At 40.6% G+C, this 19,169-nt stretch overlaps 1 protein-coding gene across 2 annotated transcripts; it reads left to right on the top strand.

Moving 5' to 3' along the window:
* The first annotated feature begins 2,827 nt into the window (after positions 1 to 2,827).
* Positions 2,828 to 18,203, top strand: LOC118387789 (uncharacterized). 2 transcript variants are annotated; one of them, XM_035776498.2, is made up of 11 exons: positions 2,833 to 2,975; positions 4,114 to 4,245; positions 6,691 to 6,766; positions 7,368 to 7,608; positions 7,956 to 8,298; positions 8,569 to 13,967; positions 14,092 to 14,308; positions 14,535 to 14,776; positions 14,999 to 15,268; positions 15,558 to 15,664; positions 17,176 to 18,203. In XM_035776498.2, exons 5-11 carry the CDS (start codon positions 8,260 to 8,262, stop codon positions 17,391 to 17,393), a joined length of 6,492 nt encoding a protein of 2,163 aa, XP_035632391.2. In that variant the 5' UTR covers positions 2,833 to 2,975; positions 4,114 to 4,245; positions 6,691 to 6,766; positions 7,368 to 7,608; positions 7,956 to 8,259; the 3' UTR covers positions 17,394 to 18,203. The 2 variants fall into 2 exon arrangements, with proteins under 2 accessions (XP_035632390.2, XP_035632391.2); XM_035776497.2 differs by lacking the exon at positions 4,114 to 4,245 and having other exon boundaries at positions 2,828 to 2,975.
* The last annotated feature ends 966 nt before the right edge of the window (positions 18,204 to 19,169 follow it).

The following is a 19,169-nucleotide window of genomic DNA, read 5'->3' as shown; positions in this document are numbered from 1 at the left end:
CTGTTGACAATGAATGTCAGAGCAAAAACCAAAGGAATTGTCTGTAGAGTGTGGAGACAGGATTGTGTTGAGGCACAGATCTGGGGAAGTGTACAAAAAAAAGTCTGCAGCATTGAAGGTTCCCAACAACACAGTGGCCGCCATCATTCTTAAATGGTAGAACTTTGGAACCACCAATACTCTTCCTAAAGCTGGCTGCCAAGCCAAACTGAGCAATCGAGGGAGAAGGGCCTTGGTCAGGGAGGTGACCAAGAACCCAATGGTCACTCTGGTAGAGCTCCAGAATCCCTCTGTGGAGGTGGGAGAAACTTCCAGAAGGACAACCATCTCTGCAGCACTCCACCAATTAGACCTTTAAGGTAGAGTGGCCATGCGGAAGCCACTCCCCAGTAAAAGGCACATGACAGCCCACTTGGAGTTTGCCAAAAGGCACCTAAAGGACTCTCAGACCATGGGAAACATGATTATCTTGTCTGATGAAACCAAGATTGAACTCTTTGGCTTGAATACCAAACGTCACGTCTGGAGGAAACCTGGCACCATCCCTACGGTGAAGCATAGTGGTGACAGCATCATGCTGTGGGGATGTTTTTCAGCGGCAGGGACTGGGAGTCTAGTCAGGATCAAGGGAAAGATGAACGGAGCAAATACAGAGAGATCCTTGATGAAAACCTGCTCTAGAGCACTCAGGACCTCAGACTGGGGCGAAGGTTCACCTTCCAACAGGACAACAACTCTAAGTACACAGCCAAGACAACGCAGGAGTGGCTTCAGGACAAGTCTCTGAATGTCCTTGAGTGACCCAGCCAGAGCCCGGACTTAAACCCAATCGAACATCTCTGGAGAGACCTCAAAATAACTGTGCAGCGACGTACCCCGTCCAACCTGACAGAGCTTGAGAGGATCTGCAGAGAAGAATGGGAGAAACTCCCCAAGTACAGGTGTGCCAAGCTTGTAGTGTCATACCCAAGAAGACGAGGCTGTAATCACTGCCAAAGGTGTTTCAACAAATCACTGAGTAAAGGGTCTGAATACTTGTGTAAATTTGATATTTCAGTGATTTATACATTTGAGAAAATTGTTGATGAGTGGAACAAAAACAACTGAATTAATTTTAGATTAAAATGTGGAAAAAGTCAAGGTGTCTGAATACTTTCTGAATGCACTGTATACATATATATATATATATATATATATATATAAAGCTCAACATGTTGGTACAAAAACAAATCAATGCAAATGTGTGGTTTGCATCACTTATGAGCATTTTGTATGCATTGAATTTCAGAAACTCCCCTTTTTGACAGCATACGAATGCATTCGGAGGAGAAGATTCTTTAAAAAATATTTTCAGTGCCAATCTCCAATCTATTCTTGAAGAGTGGTTTCCTTTTATGTATTGATCATGTACAGACACTTTACCAAGTGTTTAAACACAATATTGCATACACAGTATGTAACATTAGGCTTTAAAGGGTTAACTATAACTGACATCATGGATGGTCAGTCCTTGCATCCAGGGCCAACCCAAACATATATTTTTTCTCTACAGGAAGTCAGGAAGTCAGTCTCAGCTTACTGTTTGGGGGGGGATAGTAGAATACACAACTTGTAATTTCAACATTTGGTAGTGCATCAGCAGTTTTCCTATTAAGTCAGTCAGTGACAGTAACTCAATTAGCCCTTGTCAGGTAACATTTTACAGATTGATATTGGCTAGGTAAGTTAGTCTAGTCGGTTATCTAAACCTTGTAGTAATCATGGCCGAGTTACTGACCGGGCACACAAGGCACGGGTCCTGACCTCTACGGGGCCCACATTGATCTTGTTAGTCACTCAGATATCATATTAACATGGCATAAGTCATGGCAAAATGAGAAGAATCGTATGAAATTAGTTTTAAAATTGCGACATGTTCTCTCTGCCCCATGAAAAAATATGTAGAATTGCAAAAGATGTGCTTTAAAACGGCAACATTTTCTCTACACTCCATGGCAAAATGTGTGGAATTGGCGGACATAAACTTTATTACTGCACAATTTATTCTCTGCCGCCAAGAGGGGGGCCACTAAAACATTTTGCCTATGAGATGTGGGCAACCAAATCTTGCTTAGGGCCCCCCAAAAGCTAGATATGGCCTGTTTGCATCCATAGTTTTGTCTTTGAGTTTGAGTAATTACATTTATCAAGCCCTGTCAAGCCCTTTTTAATTGAACAGTGGCAGGGAGAGAGCTTTCTTATTGTTTCAACTGCTGACAACTCATTTATTTGAACAGAGTGGGTTATTTTAAACAGCTTTTTATTTGAGGCCTCATCACATCACATGTTCACAGTCACATGTCTCCTGTGTTTTACACCACAAAGTTACACCACAGTGCTAAAGTGTCTTTCTGGACCGTTTACTTCTGTTTACTTTCAGCATGTCGTGTGTTTAAGAGGCCCTTTCACAGAAGTGAATTGCAGACTTGATTTTAGTATCTTTAGGAATAACAAAAAGTGAGATATACGGGTTCTCTAATTGTTTAAAAATCATATTGATTACACCAGACTTTCATCACACTTTTTCCTCACTCTTTCTTTCACTCTTTCTTTCATCACCAACACACACCATGTTGGAATGTCTCAGTTGAGCAAAATGTATGGTTTACAATACCTTTCACAACCTCTAATAAAATGTTATCCTTTAAACTTATATATGGTGAGAGCAAGAGTGCATAAACAGCTGTAAAAAAAATACAGTAATCTCCCCTCTCCAAATATATGGGGAAAGTAAAACAAGGATGCTGGTCTTTGAAATGTGAAAGTGAAACCACTGTGGTTATTGACTGTGTCAGGTCAAGATCAGCTTCAGAGAAAAGTACATAAAAAGCTGTGCAGTGTCTCGAAGTTCACTGTGTTAGAGGTGTTTTTAGTCCTTATTTTCACCTTCTCAGAGCGCTGACTGAACACAGAGAAGAGGGAAGGCAGAGGAAAAGGTTAGTTCAAATCTTGTTCACTGTGTAGACTATTCTACATAGTACAACTCGTTTTTTAGGCTTTGATTTATGTTGAAAACTAACTGGATGAAACGGGATTGTTTTCAATGGGCTATTTATGTGTAGGGTGATATATGCATGAGTGGGACACTTTCTGGTAGATGATTATGTACACAATCAAAATCAGTCTACCCCTACTCAAGTGATGTTTATTTCATTAAGGTCTTATCTCAAATCAAATGTTATTAGTCACATGCGCTGAATACAACCTTACAGGGAAATGCTTACTTATGAGAAACTAACCAACAATGCAGTTTCATTTTTATGATGAAACAAGTTGATAATGTATTATGTACAACCACTAAAACAACATCAGACCCATACTTTTGCTAAAGCGTGGCTTGAAGTTGTAGTGGGAAACTTCAGTAGATGAAGTTATTTTCTCATTATAAATACATTAGTGTCCCACTTCACCTGGCACTAGTAACTTTGTCGACGCTTGTATATAACACACTGTTTTTACCATTTTGTGTCAATGACCTTCTACTAGACCATCTCTATGCTATTGTGAAATGTATTTGGGGACATTCCAAAGTCTGGGTGAAAATCTATATCGAAAGGAGTCTGCACAGCTTTTACTTGACCCTGAAACACCTATTATTCCCCAAATTCCCCTTTCATGAATTCAGCCTCATTTCTTTCCTCAGTTTCTTATGCTGAACAAAAATATGAATACAACATGTAAAGTGTTGGTCCCATGTTTCATGAGCTGAAATACAATATTCCGGAAATTTTCCACATGCACAAAAAGCTTATTTCTCTCAAATTTTGTCCACAAGTTTGTTAACATCCCTGTTAGTAAGCATTTCTACTTTGCCAAGATAATCCATCCACCAGATAAGTGTGGCATATCAAGAACCTGATTAAACAGCATGATCATTACACAGGTGCACCTTTTGCTGGGGACATTAAAAGGTCACTCTAAAATGTGCAGTTTTGTCACACAACACAATGCCACAGATGTGTCAAGTTGAAGGAGTGTGCAACTGGCATGCTGACTGCAGGAACATCCACCAGAGCTGTTGCCAGAGATTTTTAATGTTAATTTCTCTACCATAATCTGCTTCCAACATTGCAGTACATCCAACCGGTCTCACAACCGCAGACCACATGTATGGAGCCGTGTGGGCAAGCGGTTTGCTGATGTCAACATTGTGAACAGAGTGCCCAATGGTTGCAGTTAAACTATGGACAACAAGCACACTCGATGGTAATTTGAATGCAGCGAGATACCGTGACAAGATCCTGAGGCCCATTGTCGTGCCATTCATCAGTTGCCATCACCTCATGTTTCAGTATGATAATACATGGCCCCATGTCACAAGAATCTGTACACAATTCCTGGATGCTGAAAATGTCCCAGTTCTTCCATGGCCTGCATACTCTGTATTCCCAGTCATGTGAAATCCATAGATTAGGACCTAATTAATTTATTACAATTTCCTGAACTGTGATTATTAAAATTGTGGCATGTTGCATTTATATTTTTGTTCAGTGTACATGTCAGTGAGTAGGCTACAGTTACATGCACACAATAATGCGATTATTGTGGATAGTCAGATTAATATAGTAGTTCGGTTAAAACGTTTACATGCATATTGCAAGAAGAACGATTTACATGGACACATCTGGAATCAGGAAAACTGATGGCGCTCAGATAACAGCCGAAAATTACCAATCAAAATAAACGTTCTACCACCGAAAACATTATTTTTGGGAAGCAAATTTGATTCTGAGTTCGGACATATAAAGTTTGCATGTGAAAACTACTTCAGTTGTTCCGAACTCTTCACTTGCACGAAAGAGGGAGGCATTTCTGCTGGTGCTAGCGCATGCGCAGATTAAACTCCACTAGAACGCCGCATAAGGTGCTGACATTGGTGGTGCGCAGGTGAGCAAACTGTACACATCCGCAACCGCCTGACTATATGTGATAAAGTGACAATCTGAGGCCCGACCCTAACCCACTAATATAGAAAATGCCCGTAGGCTAAAGTCAGAGATGGCAGAACGACTCTATGCCTAATTTAGATGTTTCTCTCTATAATTTCCCACATATTGGGAGACTATTTGTTAGTTAACTTGTCTATAATTAGATACATGCAGCTTCTCTTTTGTCATTATGTGTTAACCTAGAAGACTATATAAACCCTTGCTCACCAGAATAATGTCACAAATCGATAGAATAATTGCTTCAATCTATTCTATCGGTAAAGTTCTCTGTCATTGCTGCTACTTTCGCGGATCAAAGACGTTTAGGGACCGGGATAAAATCTAAAAAAAAAAAGTTATCAGTTGGACCGGTCTTATGGAAATAGAAACGACTCAACATGGTTCTGATAATATTTCAGTTCGACTTGGAGGCTGTTTTAATGTGGTTGAAATACTATCAGCTTGTATGATGCTGATAAAGATAGCACCTCTACAGGCAGCCTGGTCTCATAGACTAGCCTAACATAGTCAATGTAAAATCCGGGACACTGATATTAGTATGATATGTTATGTTTAGTCTGGTTACATAAGACAGATGGTTTAACTTAAGGTAAAAACAAAAGTTGTTGCAACCCAAAGGTTGCAAGTTCGAATTTCATCCCAGACAACATTTAGCTAATATACAACTTTTCAACTAGCCTACTTACTACTTTTTAGCTACTTTGCAACTACTTAGCATGTTCGCTAACCCTTCCCCTAATCCTAACCCTTTTAACTAACCCTTCACGTAACCCTAACCTTCACCCTAACCCTGATTAAGATAAACAGGGTAAGATGTTTAGGCCTACATGACTACTGCATAATCTGCCTTCTGCAATAACCAGATTAGACTAATATCGAATTATTACGGTGCAAATACCGTAATATTTATTTCCCTCCCCTTTTTATTTCCCTTTAATTCCTTCCACTCATCCTATGCGGTTTATGTGCTTGGCCTATTTAGCAGTTAGACTAGATTTGGAGATATTATGAACAACTACAACAACATATTGTACTTTAGAATATCTAATGAAGAAAATTACATTTTAAATTATTAAAGGTTTATTTTGTGCATAGTTAAAAAAAAAGGTACATGTTCCACTATTCAAACTCATTACACAGGAAGTGGGACAGTAATATAAATCTCATTTTTATAAAATATGAAAGCTGTTTACATGACTTTTTATTATGTTTCAAATCACTATTAATTTTAACACCAAAAGATAGATTGTTCAATGATAATAATTGACAGAATTCAAACATTATTCTAGCGCATTATTACACATCATGGTTATCTAAAAACAGAATTTTCAAGAAAACATTTATTGCTACTATGTGTGACATGTTTATGTCCCAAAAATGATGCTTGCGGAGACTGCGGGGAGCTACACAAATTTAGATAGTTCATGTTTCCTATAAGATCATTTTTGTACTCTGCAAATTCAAAATAATCCCGTCGATAACCACAGTAAATTATGAATAAATAAATACAACTTGTATTAATAGGAATGAATAAACAATGAATAAGTAGGAATAACAATAGGTCTGCATTGTGTATTTTAAAGTGTTACCTCATATTCTCTGCTAGTATGATAACTTGAGAAAAGGTCCAGTAGATAAATTAACACATTACGTTTTAAATTATTCGGTGTAAGACTGGTGTAAGGCTGTTTTTTCCCAACAGATACTGAATAATGGGGGCCTCTGTGTCTATAAGGAACCAAACCCCATACACTTGGCACTACGAACTTGTCGGAGACGTAAGTATCTGAGTCACTGTAAAATCATGATAGTTAAAAATGTAATGTAATGTTGTGACACTTCTGTTGCTAACGGGAAACTTTCTTACAGACAACAAAATCAATAGAATTTAAATATGGCAAGGTAATTGATAAGGGCAGTAATGTCATTTTGCTGAGTGTAAGGTGCTCTGTGAAATACCTGATCATGATATTTATAAACCTAGATTATTATCTCCTCCCAATGCTGGCATGCCACAAAGGAAGGTAAACATTATGAAGAGCTGAACTAATAATGGCAGTGTTGTTAGAGTTGAACTCTGTTGATGTTGTTAAAATGAATAAAGTCCGCCCATTGTGTATGATAATACCATTTTGATGAGTATAGACTACCTTTAAGTATTGTGGACTACCTGAAAGTGGCTGTTGGCAGTAAAAGCCAGAGCGCTTATCAATATTGTCCCTGTGTCAAAATGAAAACCAGTGTAATATCAGAACTGGACATTTTATTTTGAGATCAAATCTAAAAAATTGTTGAGCGTTAAGTTGGATCGCTGAAGATTAATCTTTACACATTTATGAATTTAAAATGTATATCTGGTAATGATTTTCTGTTTTCCAGGGAGGTGGCAGTGGCACGTTGCATGGCATGGGTAGTGTACAAAGAAAACTCAACTCTAGGTGGATCCATTGCTACCTAAAGTTAAGATATGACAATCACAGTAGCAACTCCTTCTCATATGAGTTCAACAGTCACAAGCAGGACGGAAGTCAAACATTCACTATTATAGAAACCAGTGGCCGTTCACTCATTCAGCTGTTGTGCGACACAGAGTCTAATAGTCCAACATGTCCAAACTATGGTAAGTAAATTCTTACAAATCTGCTGAGCTACATTATCATGTTCGAAATGTTCCTTTTTAAATAAACCATATATCCTCAATACATCGTATATCAGCAACTACTATTTGCAACTGAGCCAATTAATGTAAAGACTATTCCTAACAGTATACAAATAATATAGTATTGGTTCAGCAAATAGCAGTATTGGCTCAGGGCTGCTATATTTCTTATTGATCTGTATTTTTGTTTGAACAACATTGGCTGTTGGCTACTACGTCTCAAATGCCACCTTATATGTACACATGGTCTCTGGCCAAACGCTGTGCATTACAAAGGGAATATGGTTTCATTTGTATTCATCCATCAGGGAAGCAAGAGGAAGACCGTATCCGTCAGCAACAGGAGGAGATGGAGCGGCGAAGACAGGAGGAGCAACGAAGGCGACAGCAGGAGGAGATGGAGCGGCGAAGACAGGAGGAGCAACGAAGACAACAGCAGGAGGAGAGGAGGCGCCAGGAGCAACTGGAGAGGGAGAGGACGATCCAGCAAGAAATCGAAAGGGAGAGCGAACTTTCGGGTAAGAAGGTGTCAAAGGGACAAGAAAAGCTGAGACAGAAGCTGAGACTAAAGGACAACAGCGCCATCACCAGCGTACACAGGTACTACACCAGATGATAGAAGATGACGCTGCAGCAATCAGAAGGGATGAGGTAAGAGATTAAATAAAGGGTTGTAGAATGGGTTTTATTTCGCATGAATGATTTTGTGTTTCACATAAATGTTGTGTTAACTTAATGATAAACATATTATATATTTCTGAAAATACAGTTTTTTCATATTTACATACAGTTGCCAATTTACATGGAAACACCACTAATAGAAAAAGTGTTTATAGTATGACACATACATCTTTTAGTGCATCTGTACTAAAATATTCATTTTCTTTGCAATTTTTTTGTGTTGGGACCATTTCATTCTAGCCAGGGGACTTGAAAAATAAGTTTGAAGATCTTCTGAAGAAATACGAGATCACTGAAGACAAAGGCATGCAAGAGGACAAGCTTGAAAACCGAATGAAAAATCTTCAGAATGAACTAACCTTTAAATACTTTGGAGAGCCTCAACTGTCGATCTGGTGTCAGTTGACCATAGATCGTGCTATCAGCCAAGGAGAGCAATCGCTCACTGAGCAGTTTAGCATCCTCACGGCTGTGACAGAGCTAACGTTGACCAATGACTCGGACACAGACAGTAAAGAGGACCAACTCCCTGACTGGGACCAGAAGTATGACTTTCTCATCCGTCTTCTTGAACAGCTGTACAGCACAAATCCCACAGTGGCTCAACAACTTGTTCTGAGCATTCTTGACGTGTTCACAGAGGTGTCAGAGAAAAACAAGGGGCTCCTTAGTCAAATTCTCTTCAACATGATCTGGACACCTTCGGAAATTCTGCTCTTTTTGCGAGGTGTTTCAGGCATAAACCAAGAGTTAGCAACCTCAATCCTTCACACTGTGCAGACAAACAAGCTGGATCTTCTCTATACTCTCTCTGCCCTGAAAGATAAAGACCCTGTCAAGTCTCTACAATGGTATGCTGAGGCAGAAGGGGACAAGGATGCCGACACCATTGTGAATGAAATGCAAAATGAAAAGTACCCAGAAAAAGTATTGTCCATAATGAAGGAAATTCTAGGATATATGACAGAGGAACTTCCAAAACATGCAAAGGAGGACTTGGATCAGGTAAAGATAGAGGAAGCAAAGCAGATGATCAAGTCACTGGATTTTACTAACCCTGACCTTGCTGTTCTCAAGGAGGTCCTAATAAGGATGTCTATTGCTGTGCAAGACTGCTCAACCATTTACACTCAAAACGGTAAGAACATAGAAGGCTACTTTCCTAGCATCACTCCGCTGGAATCACTGCTCACTGCTGAGAAAATAGAAGGCTACTTTCCCCGACTCACTCAGTTGGCATCACTGCTCATGCTCCTTCTACCAAAGTTAACAGGGAAGAAAGGTATCCTTCTGGAAATCGGCACAGGTGAAGGAAAATCTTGCATCTTGGCTATGTTTGCCACCATCCAGGCCATCCGTGGCACTAAGGTTGACGTTGTGACCAGTTCTCCAGTCCTTGCTCGCCGAGACCAAGAGGAGTGGAAGAAACTGTATGACATGTTTGGTGTCACATCCTCTGTTGTGCCACCACCACAGATACAGGGAAGCTCCCCTGAAAGCAGGGATACTATGCTACAGGAGGCTTACAGGAAACAATTAGTTTATGGAACCGTTGGCAGCTTTGCAGCAGATGCTTTGAGGCAGGAATTCGAGAAGGACACCACACGTGGGGAGAGGAGGTTCGACACGGTGATTGTGGATGAAGTGGACTACATGACCTTGGACAATGGAGTTCAGGTGACGTTTCTATCCCACGAGGCAAGTGGCCTGAGGCACCTCGGACAAGTCCTTGCTAGCATATGGGCCATGGTATCTATGTGTCAGCCAATTGAGATGGAAGATACTGGAGAGATTGAGTGGGCAACTGGAATCCAGCATTTTCACAAGGCTGCAAAGTTAGCTGTTATCGGTCCAGCGACATCTAAAAAATTCTCGGAATTTCACATTTTGGAAGCCGGAGTGGAGTTGGGTATCTATTCAGATGAAGATTTTGATATGTTCATGCATGCTCTAGAGAACACAGAGAATGACGATACAACGGAGAACAGGAGAACAGTTGATACATTCTTGGCCAAAGTTGGAATTACTCAACAGTGTGATCTGCTCACCATAATGGAGAAAGCACTGGAGAATGATGTGGCCATTGACTGTTACTCTGTGACAAACAATAAAGCCGTGCTGGTTGAGGAGAAAAAGTTGCACAACAACCCCGATATCCTGGAAATCAAAATGCTTCTCCTCGAGAATGGACGAGCCAGCGAGATCATACCTGAAGACAAACTCATTAAGGCAACAGTCTCTGAGCTGAAGTCTAAAATCAAATATTCTGGCAGCTCTCAGTCAAACTCAGAGTTTCTTGTGATCCCATCTTTCCTTGAGAAGTACCTTGAGAATCAGTTACCAGTCTTTGTGCAAAACGCCCTGAAAGCCATCATCATGACACAAGGCAGAGAGTACATGATTGATCAGACGTTGGAAGCTGTCGGAGACAAGCATCTCTACCATGCTATCATCCCAGTGGACTTCCAGGCCAGTGGAGTGTTGGAGAAGAACAAACGCTGGGGGGACGGCCTGCAGCAGTTTCTGGAGATGAAACACCAGCTGGCAACCACTCCTTTGTCCAATGTGACTAATTACCTTTCAAACTTCCATTACTTTCAAAAGTACCTGAAAGGGAATGGGATATTTGGTGTGTCTGGGACATTAGGGGGTGATGCCGACAAAGATTTCCTTGCAAGGCATTACGAAACAGACAGCTACATAATACCAGCTCATCGCCATAAGAAGGTTGTTGAGCTTCCAGCAATTCAGGTCAGTGGGCAAGCCCAGTGGATGGACATCCTCTGTAAGACAGCAATGAGGGTGGCAGAAAGTGGTCAGGTTGTCTTGGTGGTATGTGAAGATGTCAAGACCGCAAACGAGCTTCTGAAGAAAATAGAGGGCGAGAATCCACATCCCCCCATCACATTATACACAATCAGTGAGAAACACAACATTGAGAGAACCAAATTCAGAGGGGGACATGTAATCATAGCCACAAATCTAGGAGGTCGTGGAACTGACATCAAGGTTGATCAGGATGTCAACATACGTGGTGGCCTCTTCGTCCTCCTGACACATTACCCTGGGAGTCGCAGAGTGGAGAAACAGGTGTTTGGAAGAACTGGTCGGAAGGGAAACCCGGGCATGGTCCAGATGATCCTCTGTGGGGATAACCTTGCCCCAGCATACCAGGGCCAGCCTGTGGAGATCATGAGACAATTGAGAGAGGAGTACGAAGTCCAACGCATCAAAGATATGGAGACAGATGAGCTTCTCGAAATAAAAATGAAAGAGGACCTGTTTGGCACGTTTTGTGAATTTCTTGACAAGTTTCATGGCAACTTCACAAAACAGGAGAGAGATGACCTGTCAGGAATGGGGCCAAATGATGTCCCTGAGTGTTTTAAAGAAAAAGGCCCTAAGTTTGATTACCAGCCTGCACTCAATGCTTTGAAAGAAACATGGTCATTGTGGCTTACCCTTCACGAGGAGCACATCCGTCAGCACAAAGATCTCAGTGTTCTTAAAGCAGACCTTCTTGAGCATATCACAAATAGGGGCAACATGCTGCTGAATGGAAAAAGTCAAAACTTCTATGACCACATTAAGCAGGCTACCGGCAGAACAGACTTGCACCTCCGCAACAAAAGTAAGTGTGACTATGAAGCAAAGTCCTACTGGAAAGATGTTGAAGAATGTGACCCTTTTTACAGTGCCGTGGCAATGTACAACCAAGCTTTCATCACCATCAACATGGGAAAAGATGGCTACAAAACAGAGGCATGGAAATTACTGGAAAGGGCAAAGACATCTGTGGATGTTTACTTGTCAGAAACCACAAATACCATGGTTTCTTTTCAGATTGCCACAAGAGGCAACTTTGAACCACATCATGAAGGAGAACGCAACTTTCTAAAGCAAATAGATTCCAGGATGAGCATTCACAAAGCTTGGATACTTAACATTGACCTTGCAGTAAATAAACTTAAAGAGCTTGAGGGTGAAGGCACAGCCATAACAGAGGAATCCTCAGTGTACAGCCTCTCAGAAAATCAAGACTACATCACAGGAAATGAACTCACGGCCTTGTATGACAATGGCCTGAGCATTGTGTTTGAGGTGAAAAAGAAGCCAGAGTTCAGCTTTGACGCTTTGATCTGTTTCTTCATCGGTATGTGTCAGGTCATCCTTGGAGTTCTGGTTTGTGCCCTGTCGTTTGGCTCTGCAACCCAGATTGGCTTAAGTCTCATCTCTGAAGGAGTCTCTGACATGATTGAAGGGATATCTGGCATGATATCGGGCACATTCGATTGGGCACAATGGGCCATCTCCAAAAGCATCAGCATTGGGATGTCTCTGCTCTCCGCAGGGTTCAGCGCCATTAAAAAAGTCGCCATCACAGCATATAAAGTCCTCAATGGTACTATGAAACTCTCATCTGTTGCAAAGGATATCATTGGCACAGGAAAGTATGTTTTCAAGTCCGCACAAGGAGCAGCAAAGTCTATCTCCAAAGAAACCATTAAGACTGCAATGAAGAAACTGGCATCCCCTACAAACATGAAGATGGCTCTAAAACACGCAACCAAGTACGCATTTCAGGAGGTAGGGAAGCAGGGTGTAAATGCAGGAATAAACTATGCCATTGATGTTGGAATTGGGGCCATCTTTAAAACAATTTTAGAAAAAGCTTTCAAAGACATTGTCAATTCAACAGTCAAAAAGAATGCCGAACTAGATCTTAGTCTCACTGAATACATTAGCTCTGCAGTACCTAAAGGAGCTTTGCAGAACCGCAGCAACTATAAGATTGACTCAAAGCTTGAACAACAAACAAAAGATTTAGTTCAAGTTATGACAAAAGAACTTATTCCTGGCCTCATGACTGATGCCACCACATCCCAAGTCAGTGATGTTATCAGCAGACTCTCTGAGGTGTGCAATAATGCAACTGACCTTGTGGCAAAAAGTGGAACACATTTTATTGCAAAAGGAGTCAAAATAAGTGTAGAAATAGCTAAACACACCACAACCTTGGTCCAAATGATTCGGTCTATTCCTACAGAACATGTTATCAATGACATATTTGTCCTCGAATTAAAACAAGAAATTGAAGAGCAGCAAAGATATGTGGAGCAGTATGACCAAGATGGGAGACATGATTTACCAGATGTGATTCGCCTAAAGGATGAGTTCCTAAGCTCCATTTCGGAAAGTGTCTCCGAAGCGTTCATAGATGCTTGTGCTGGTCATATGTCCTCTTTTGTGACGGGAACATTCAAGAAGAAGCTCAATGGAGTTACTGGAAAAGTTGTTGACAATGTACTTGGCAGACACAAAACTGAGGCCTTTTTCCAGGACCGGCAGCATAAACATGATATGAAGTCAGCCAGTCAGAAGACTGGGAAAGCTCTGTCAGAGACTGAAACAAAAGAACTTCTGGACTATGCAGAGAAGATTGGTGATGTTAATCGACCAGCCTCGGCCCTGGACATTTATGTCCTCACAAACAGTGACCTGCTCCATGGTAAAGGCATCCAGTTCAAAGTGGTGGATCAAGATGGGAAAACGCTCTCAGAGGAGTCCTACCCGGGAACGAACAGCTCAGCTGGCCAAATCACTCTACGGCTGACCAAAGAGCCTGAGAAAACACACAGGTATTTGTCCTAAACTGTTTGGTAGACCTTCATCAACAATACTGCAAATCTCCCAAAATTAGGATCTCTCCATGAGAACTACATTAATGAGAACCAATGGTGCTCTTTATTTCTGCTCTTTCAGTGAGAAAGGAATCCTCTCTAAAGCAAAAGACAGAATTCAAGGAGTGCGAAGTCCATACAGTGGTCACTTTGACATCATCCAAGATGGCAAAGTAATCCCTGTGCGCTCAGAGAACAAGAACTGCCTGTACCATGCTCTAATACAGGCAACATCTAACAGCTCAGAGGATGAGATCACAAGTCAAGCTGTGAATCTACGAAACAATGTTAAAGACCAGGTACTGTACGCCTACTCATGTCTACGTATAGTTTAAATCATATCATAAACTAAGTAACTTTCTGAAATTTGTCATTTTCATCAAATCCGACGAAAGAACACTAGGAAATTAAGATGATTGGTAGATACCAACTGTATGAATAAAATAAATGAATATAACATATTGCATCTTTAACCTTGGTTGTGGAGTTATTGGAGTTATTGATACCTGTTATGTCTTCCCATAGATTAAAGGGAGCCTTCAGGCTTATAGTGAAATGGTTAAAACCCAGAAGGCCTATGATGCACTCGAGAAAAATCATGGAAAATATGCTGTAGTTGGAGGGGCCAGGAATAGAAAACGGACGAATGATGGGGAATATGAACATGATATCAGGCCCATGAAGAATTGTCCTTATAGTTCCTCGGGGATAAATGAGTATGACATAGCCTTTACGTACAACCTTGGATTAGTTGGTCCTTACAAAAGGTATTTTCGCATAATAATTGTTTACATTTTTATATGGGCATTGTTCAAATCTACCAATGTTATTATAATGACCCTGCATTATTTTTACACTTGAATATATTATTAAGACCAGAATTGTATATAATAATTCATAAAGCATTGACATACAAATTGTGTAAATAGATGTGTTTACTTGAATTGTACTTCCATAGTACAACCCTTTCTCTTCTATTCCCTCATCAGCGTCAGAAACACCAAACTTTTCTCTGACAACATGGGGGAAAGAGGCATTGTGGAGGCAGACCATATCCCACCAAAGAATTCCCTGAAGCTGGCCAGAGACCAAAAATCTCAGATGAAAAATCTTCAACAGAAGAATCCGAAGCTTTATGATATGATAAACAGCATTGAATCAGATCAAAATGGAGGGAACCTGCTCACAATGCGGGTTCTCAAACAGCATCACAGGAATGCTCTAACCACTGGAAGGAGTAAGACATCTGTCATCTGCAGGTGAATTATCTATTAATATAGATGCAATCCATCCCTTCCCTTTCTCCCTGTGATACACAACCGAGGCTGAAATAAAAACACAGAGACAAACTTCATTTGATATCATTTAAGCAAGGTTTCTGCCTGGTCCTCTTCTTCTTAGACCTTTCAGCCCTTTGATTTAGCTACAATGTAAAAAGTTCCATTCTTGTGGTGTTTAAGGAATTGAATACTTACTATCGATGCTGCTTCCCTATTCGTAATGTTCTCAATGTCCTAACAACACTGTGCATGGCCTTCCAACTCATAGGAAGCTGCTGGCGGATACACTTGCAAGCGGAGATGTGGAGAAATCACTGAAGTTATCTTTCATCATGGCTCATCCTATTGCTTCCGACCAGCTCAGAGACAAAGCAGGTGATTATTGTCCTTTATACAATGGGTGGGTCTAATCCTGAATGCTAATTGATTAAAACCACATTCCAGCCGATGTCTATTCCACAAGTTACCACCGGCTAAATCTATGATGTTAAAATGCCTATTTACTCTGACTGCGCAATCCACTGTCTCATCAGCCCAGCCAGGCAATTTCTAAACTTGATCTCCACTATAAAAAGCATCTTGACATTATCTCACATTTCTTTTAGACTAACATTTAGTTTTCAACAGCGAAGATTTGTATTAACCTTGCTGTCTGTCTCTCCCACATTTGCAACGTTGTTTCAATATTCAAATCTCCAGCTGTCCCATGGTAATGAACGTGCCGGGATTTGGGACGAGACACACAGGCAGTGTTTCTCAGCCAGTCGAAATAATGAATCAGCATATTTTTTTACGGATGTATACAATGAAATGTCAATTTAAAAAAGTAAAATGAAATGAAGTGCAGCTAGTTTGCAGTCATTCCAGCTTCAGTTTGGCGTGATTGTGTTAGCTGTGTTGTTGGCTAGGTCCTCTGAACAACAGTGTCCTGACGAGTGAGCACATATTCTATGCCAGGCGAAATCGTGCCTCATTATCTCATTGTTATGGATGTATCCAAATTAATGTCACTAGAAAACAGCTTAAACAAATGCAAATGCGGCTACTTTGCTGTTATTCTGGCTGCACTTTTTGAAGTGACTGTAACTTAGCATTAGTTGGTTAGCTAGCAAGCAAGGGATAAGAATGTTGCCAGCCAGTATTGCAATGGAACATTTAGAACGGTTTGCTGTTCTAAACAACACCCGTGCCAATGTATCCTCCAAACACCGGCTTCCCGGGCATTATCCCTTAAGTCTGTATCCTCCAAACACCGGCTTCCTGGGCATTATCCCTTAAGTCTGTATCCTCCAAACACTGGCTTCCCGGGCATTATCCCTTAAGTCTGTATCCTCCAAACACCGGCTTCCCGGGCATTATCCCTTAAGTCTGTATCCTCCAAACACCGGCTTCCTGGGCATTATCCCTTAAGTCTGTATCCTCCAAACACCGGCTTCCCGGGCATTATCCCTTAAGTCTGTATCTTCCAAACACCGGCTTCCTGGGCATTATCCCTTAAGTCTGTATCCTCCAAACACCGGCTTTCCGGGCATTATCCCTTAAGTCTGTATCCTCCAAACACCGCCTTCCCTGGCATTATCCCTTAAGTCTGTATCCTCCAAACACCGGCTTCCCGGGCATTATCCCTTAAGTCTGTATCCTCCAAACACCGGCTTCCCGGGCATTATCCCTTAAGTCTGTATCCTCCAAACAACGGCTTCCCGGGCATTATCCCTTAAGTCTGTATCCTCCAAACACCAGCTTCCCGGGCATTATCCCTTAAGTCTGTATCCTCCAAACACCGGCTTTATCCCTTACGTCTGTCCTTCTTATATAGGAAATTCTTCACTACATTTCTCATTTTCACAGAATGTTTTACTATTAATTTGTTTATGTTTTTATTCTAGGAAAGCCCAATAAACTTACCCTGGGATCCATTGATTTATCTCCTGAAGGAACGGTGTTCTACTATAAAGCTGGTTTCAATCAGATGCTGAATCACCATAGTAAAGAGGGGATCATCGACCAGAATCAGCAGGCGAGGCTGAAGTCCTGGGTGTCCGATAAGAAGTACATGGACCCGGACACCCCAGAGTACAACGACATCCTTGCAGCCATCCAGTAACACAACCTCCACTGGAGACATGTTAGTAAAGGGATAAAATCATACTTTTATATTCAGCATATGAATATCATGAATTTAGTATAATCATAAGGTGAATCATTTCTTGTTGAACCTTAGGTGAATGACAATTTGACCTTTCTACTGCTGCATAATTACTATACTTTTTTTGTTTGTGCTTCCACAAGGTAGCCTATGGCTTTTCAAAATAGATACAGTAACTTATGTGCAAGTTGCATGAGATATAAGCTTGCTAAAAGAACAGTAGGTTCTTTACAGTAAACTGTAAATTGACTTTTGATTTTGTTTCATTCAATACTGTATACTATACTGGGTGCCAAAGTTCATTTCTCAGTGTCATAATATTTACTGATGTCATAATATTTCATGTTTGTAGTTTCTTAGTGTTGAATTATATAGCCTACTTTTAATTTTAGTGTAATGATCATGATAACTTTTTAAAATCAAATCAGAATTTATTTGTCGCATGTGCAGAATACAGTGAAATGCTTACCCACAAGCCCTTAACCAACAATGAAGTTTTAATAAAAAAATAAAGAAATATAACAAATAATTAAGGAGCAACAATAAAATAACAGTAGTGAGGTGATGTATGTTATGCTCATCATCAATGGTTTCACAGTCAAATCATAATCTCATTGGCAGTGTTTATCATGTATTTGATTATGGATGATTTTGTATTTACTCAATCCAAGGTGGTGTTTTAATCTATTTGAATAAATGTTTGCATTCTCAAAAATATTATCTGTATTTGAAACTATTGATAATAAACTGATTTAATTTGCAAGACAACTAGCAATGTGCACCTTCGAGTGGATCAATTATGTCTTTCAAATCAAATCTTATTTGTCACATACACATGTTTAGCAGATGTTTTTGTGGGTGTAGCTAAATGCTTGTAAGCTTAAGAGCTAGAAGCAGAGCTGCCCTATCTGACGGTGCCATCTCTCTCTAACTAATTAATTGTGCACATTTTATGTTTTCAGTCTGTGAGTGTATGATTGCAGTTAAGAACAAAGTCATTTAAGAACAAATTCTTAATTACAATGACGGCCTACCAAAAGGTGTCCTGCGGAGGCTGGAATTAAAATTAAAATAAATGAAATAAAAATATAGGACAAAACACACATCACGACAAGAGAGACAACACAACACTACATAAATAGAGACCTAAGACAACAACATAGCATGGCACCAACACATGACAACACAGCATGGTAGCAACACAACATGACAACATGGTAGTAACACAACATGGCAGCAACACAACATGACAACAACATGGGAGCAACACAACATGGCAGCACCAAACAGGGTACAAACATTGGGCACAGACAACAGCACAAAGTGCAAGAAGGTAGAGACAACAATACATCACACGAAGCAGTAAGAGTGTCCATGATTGAGTCTTTGAATGAAGAGATTGATATAAAACTGTCCAGTTTGAGTGTTTGTTGCAGCTCGTTCCAGTCACTAGCTGCAGCGAACTGAAAAGACGAGCAACCCAAGGATGTGTGTGCTTTGGGGTCCTATAACAGAATGTGACTGGCAGAACGGGTGTTGTATGTGAAGGATGGCAGCTGCAGTAGATATCTCAGATAGGTGGGTGGGAGTGAGGCCTAAGAGAGTTTTATAAATAAGCATCAACCAGTGGGTCTTGCGACGGATATACAGAGATGACCAGTTTAAATCAAATTGTATTAGTCACATGCGCCGAATACAACCTTACAGTGAAATGCTTACTTACGAGCCCCTAAC

Source organism: Oncorhynchus keta, chromosome 9 (assembly GCF_023373465.1).
Source record: "Oncorhynchus keta strain PuntledgeMale-10-30-2019 chromosome 9, Oket_V2, whole genome shotgun sequence".
Lineage (NCBI taxonomy): Eukaryota > Metazoa > Chordata > Actinopteri > Salmoniformes > Salmonidae > Oncorhynchus > Oncorhynchus keta.
Note: the sequence above shows the minus strand (reverse complement) of the source record. Positions and strands in the feature narration are given on the sequence as shown.

Coding starts and splice junctions, on each gene's coding strand:
- LOC118387789 (XM_035776497.2), top strand. CDS start 8,260: ATGATAGAAGATGACGCTGCAGCAATCAGAAGGGATGAG. Junction 13,968..14,091: donor GAGCCTGAGAAAACACACAG/GTATTTGTCCTA, acceptor CTGCTCTTTCAG/TGAGAAAGGAATCCTCTCTA. Junction 15,269..15,557: donor AAGACATCTGTCATCTGCAG/GTGAATTATCTA, acceptor TCCAACTCATAG/GAAGCTGCTGGCGGATACAC.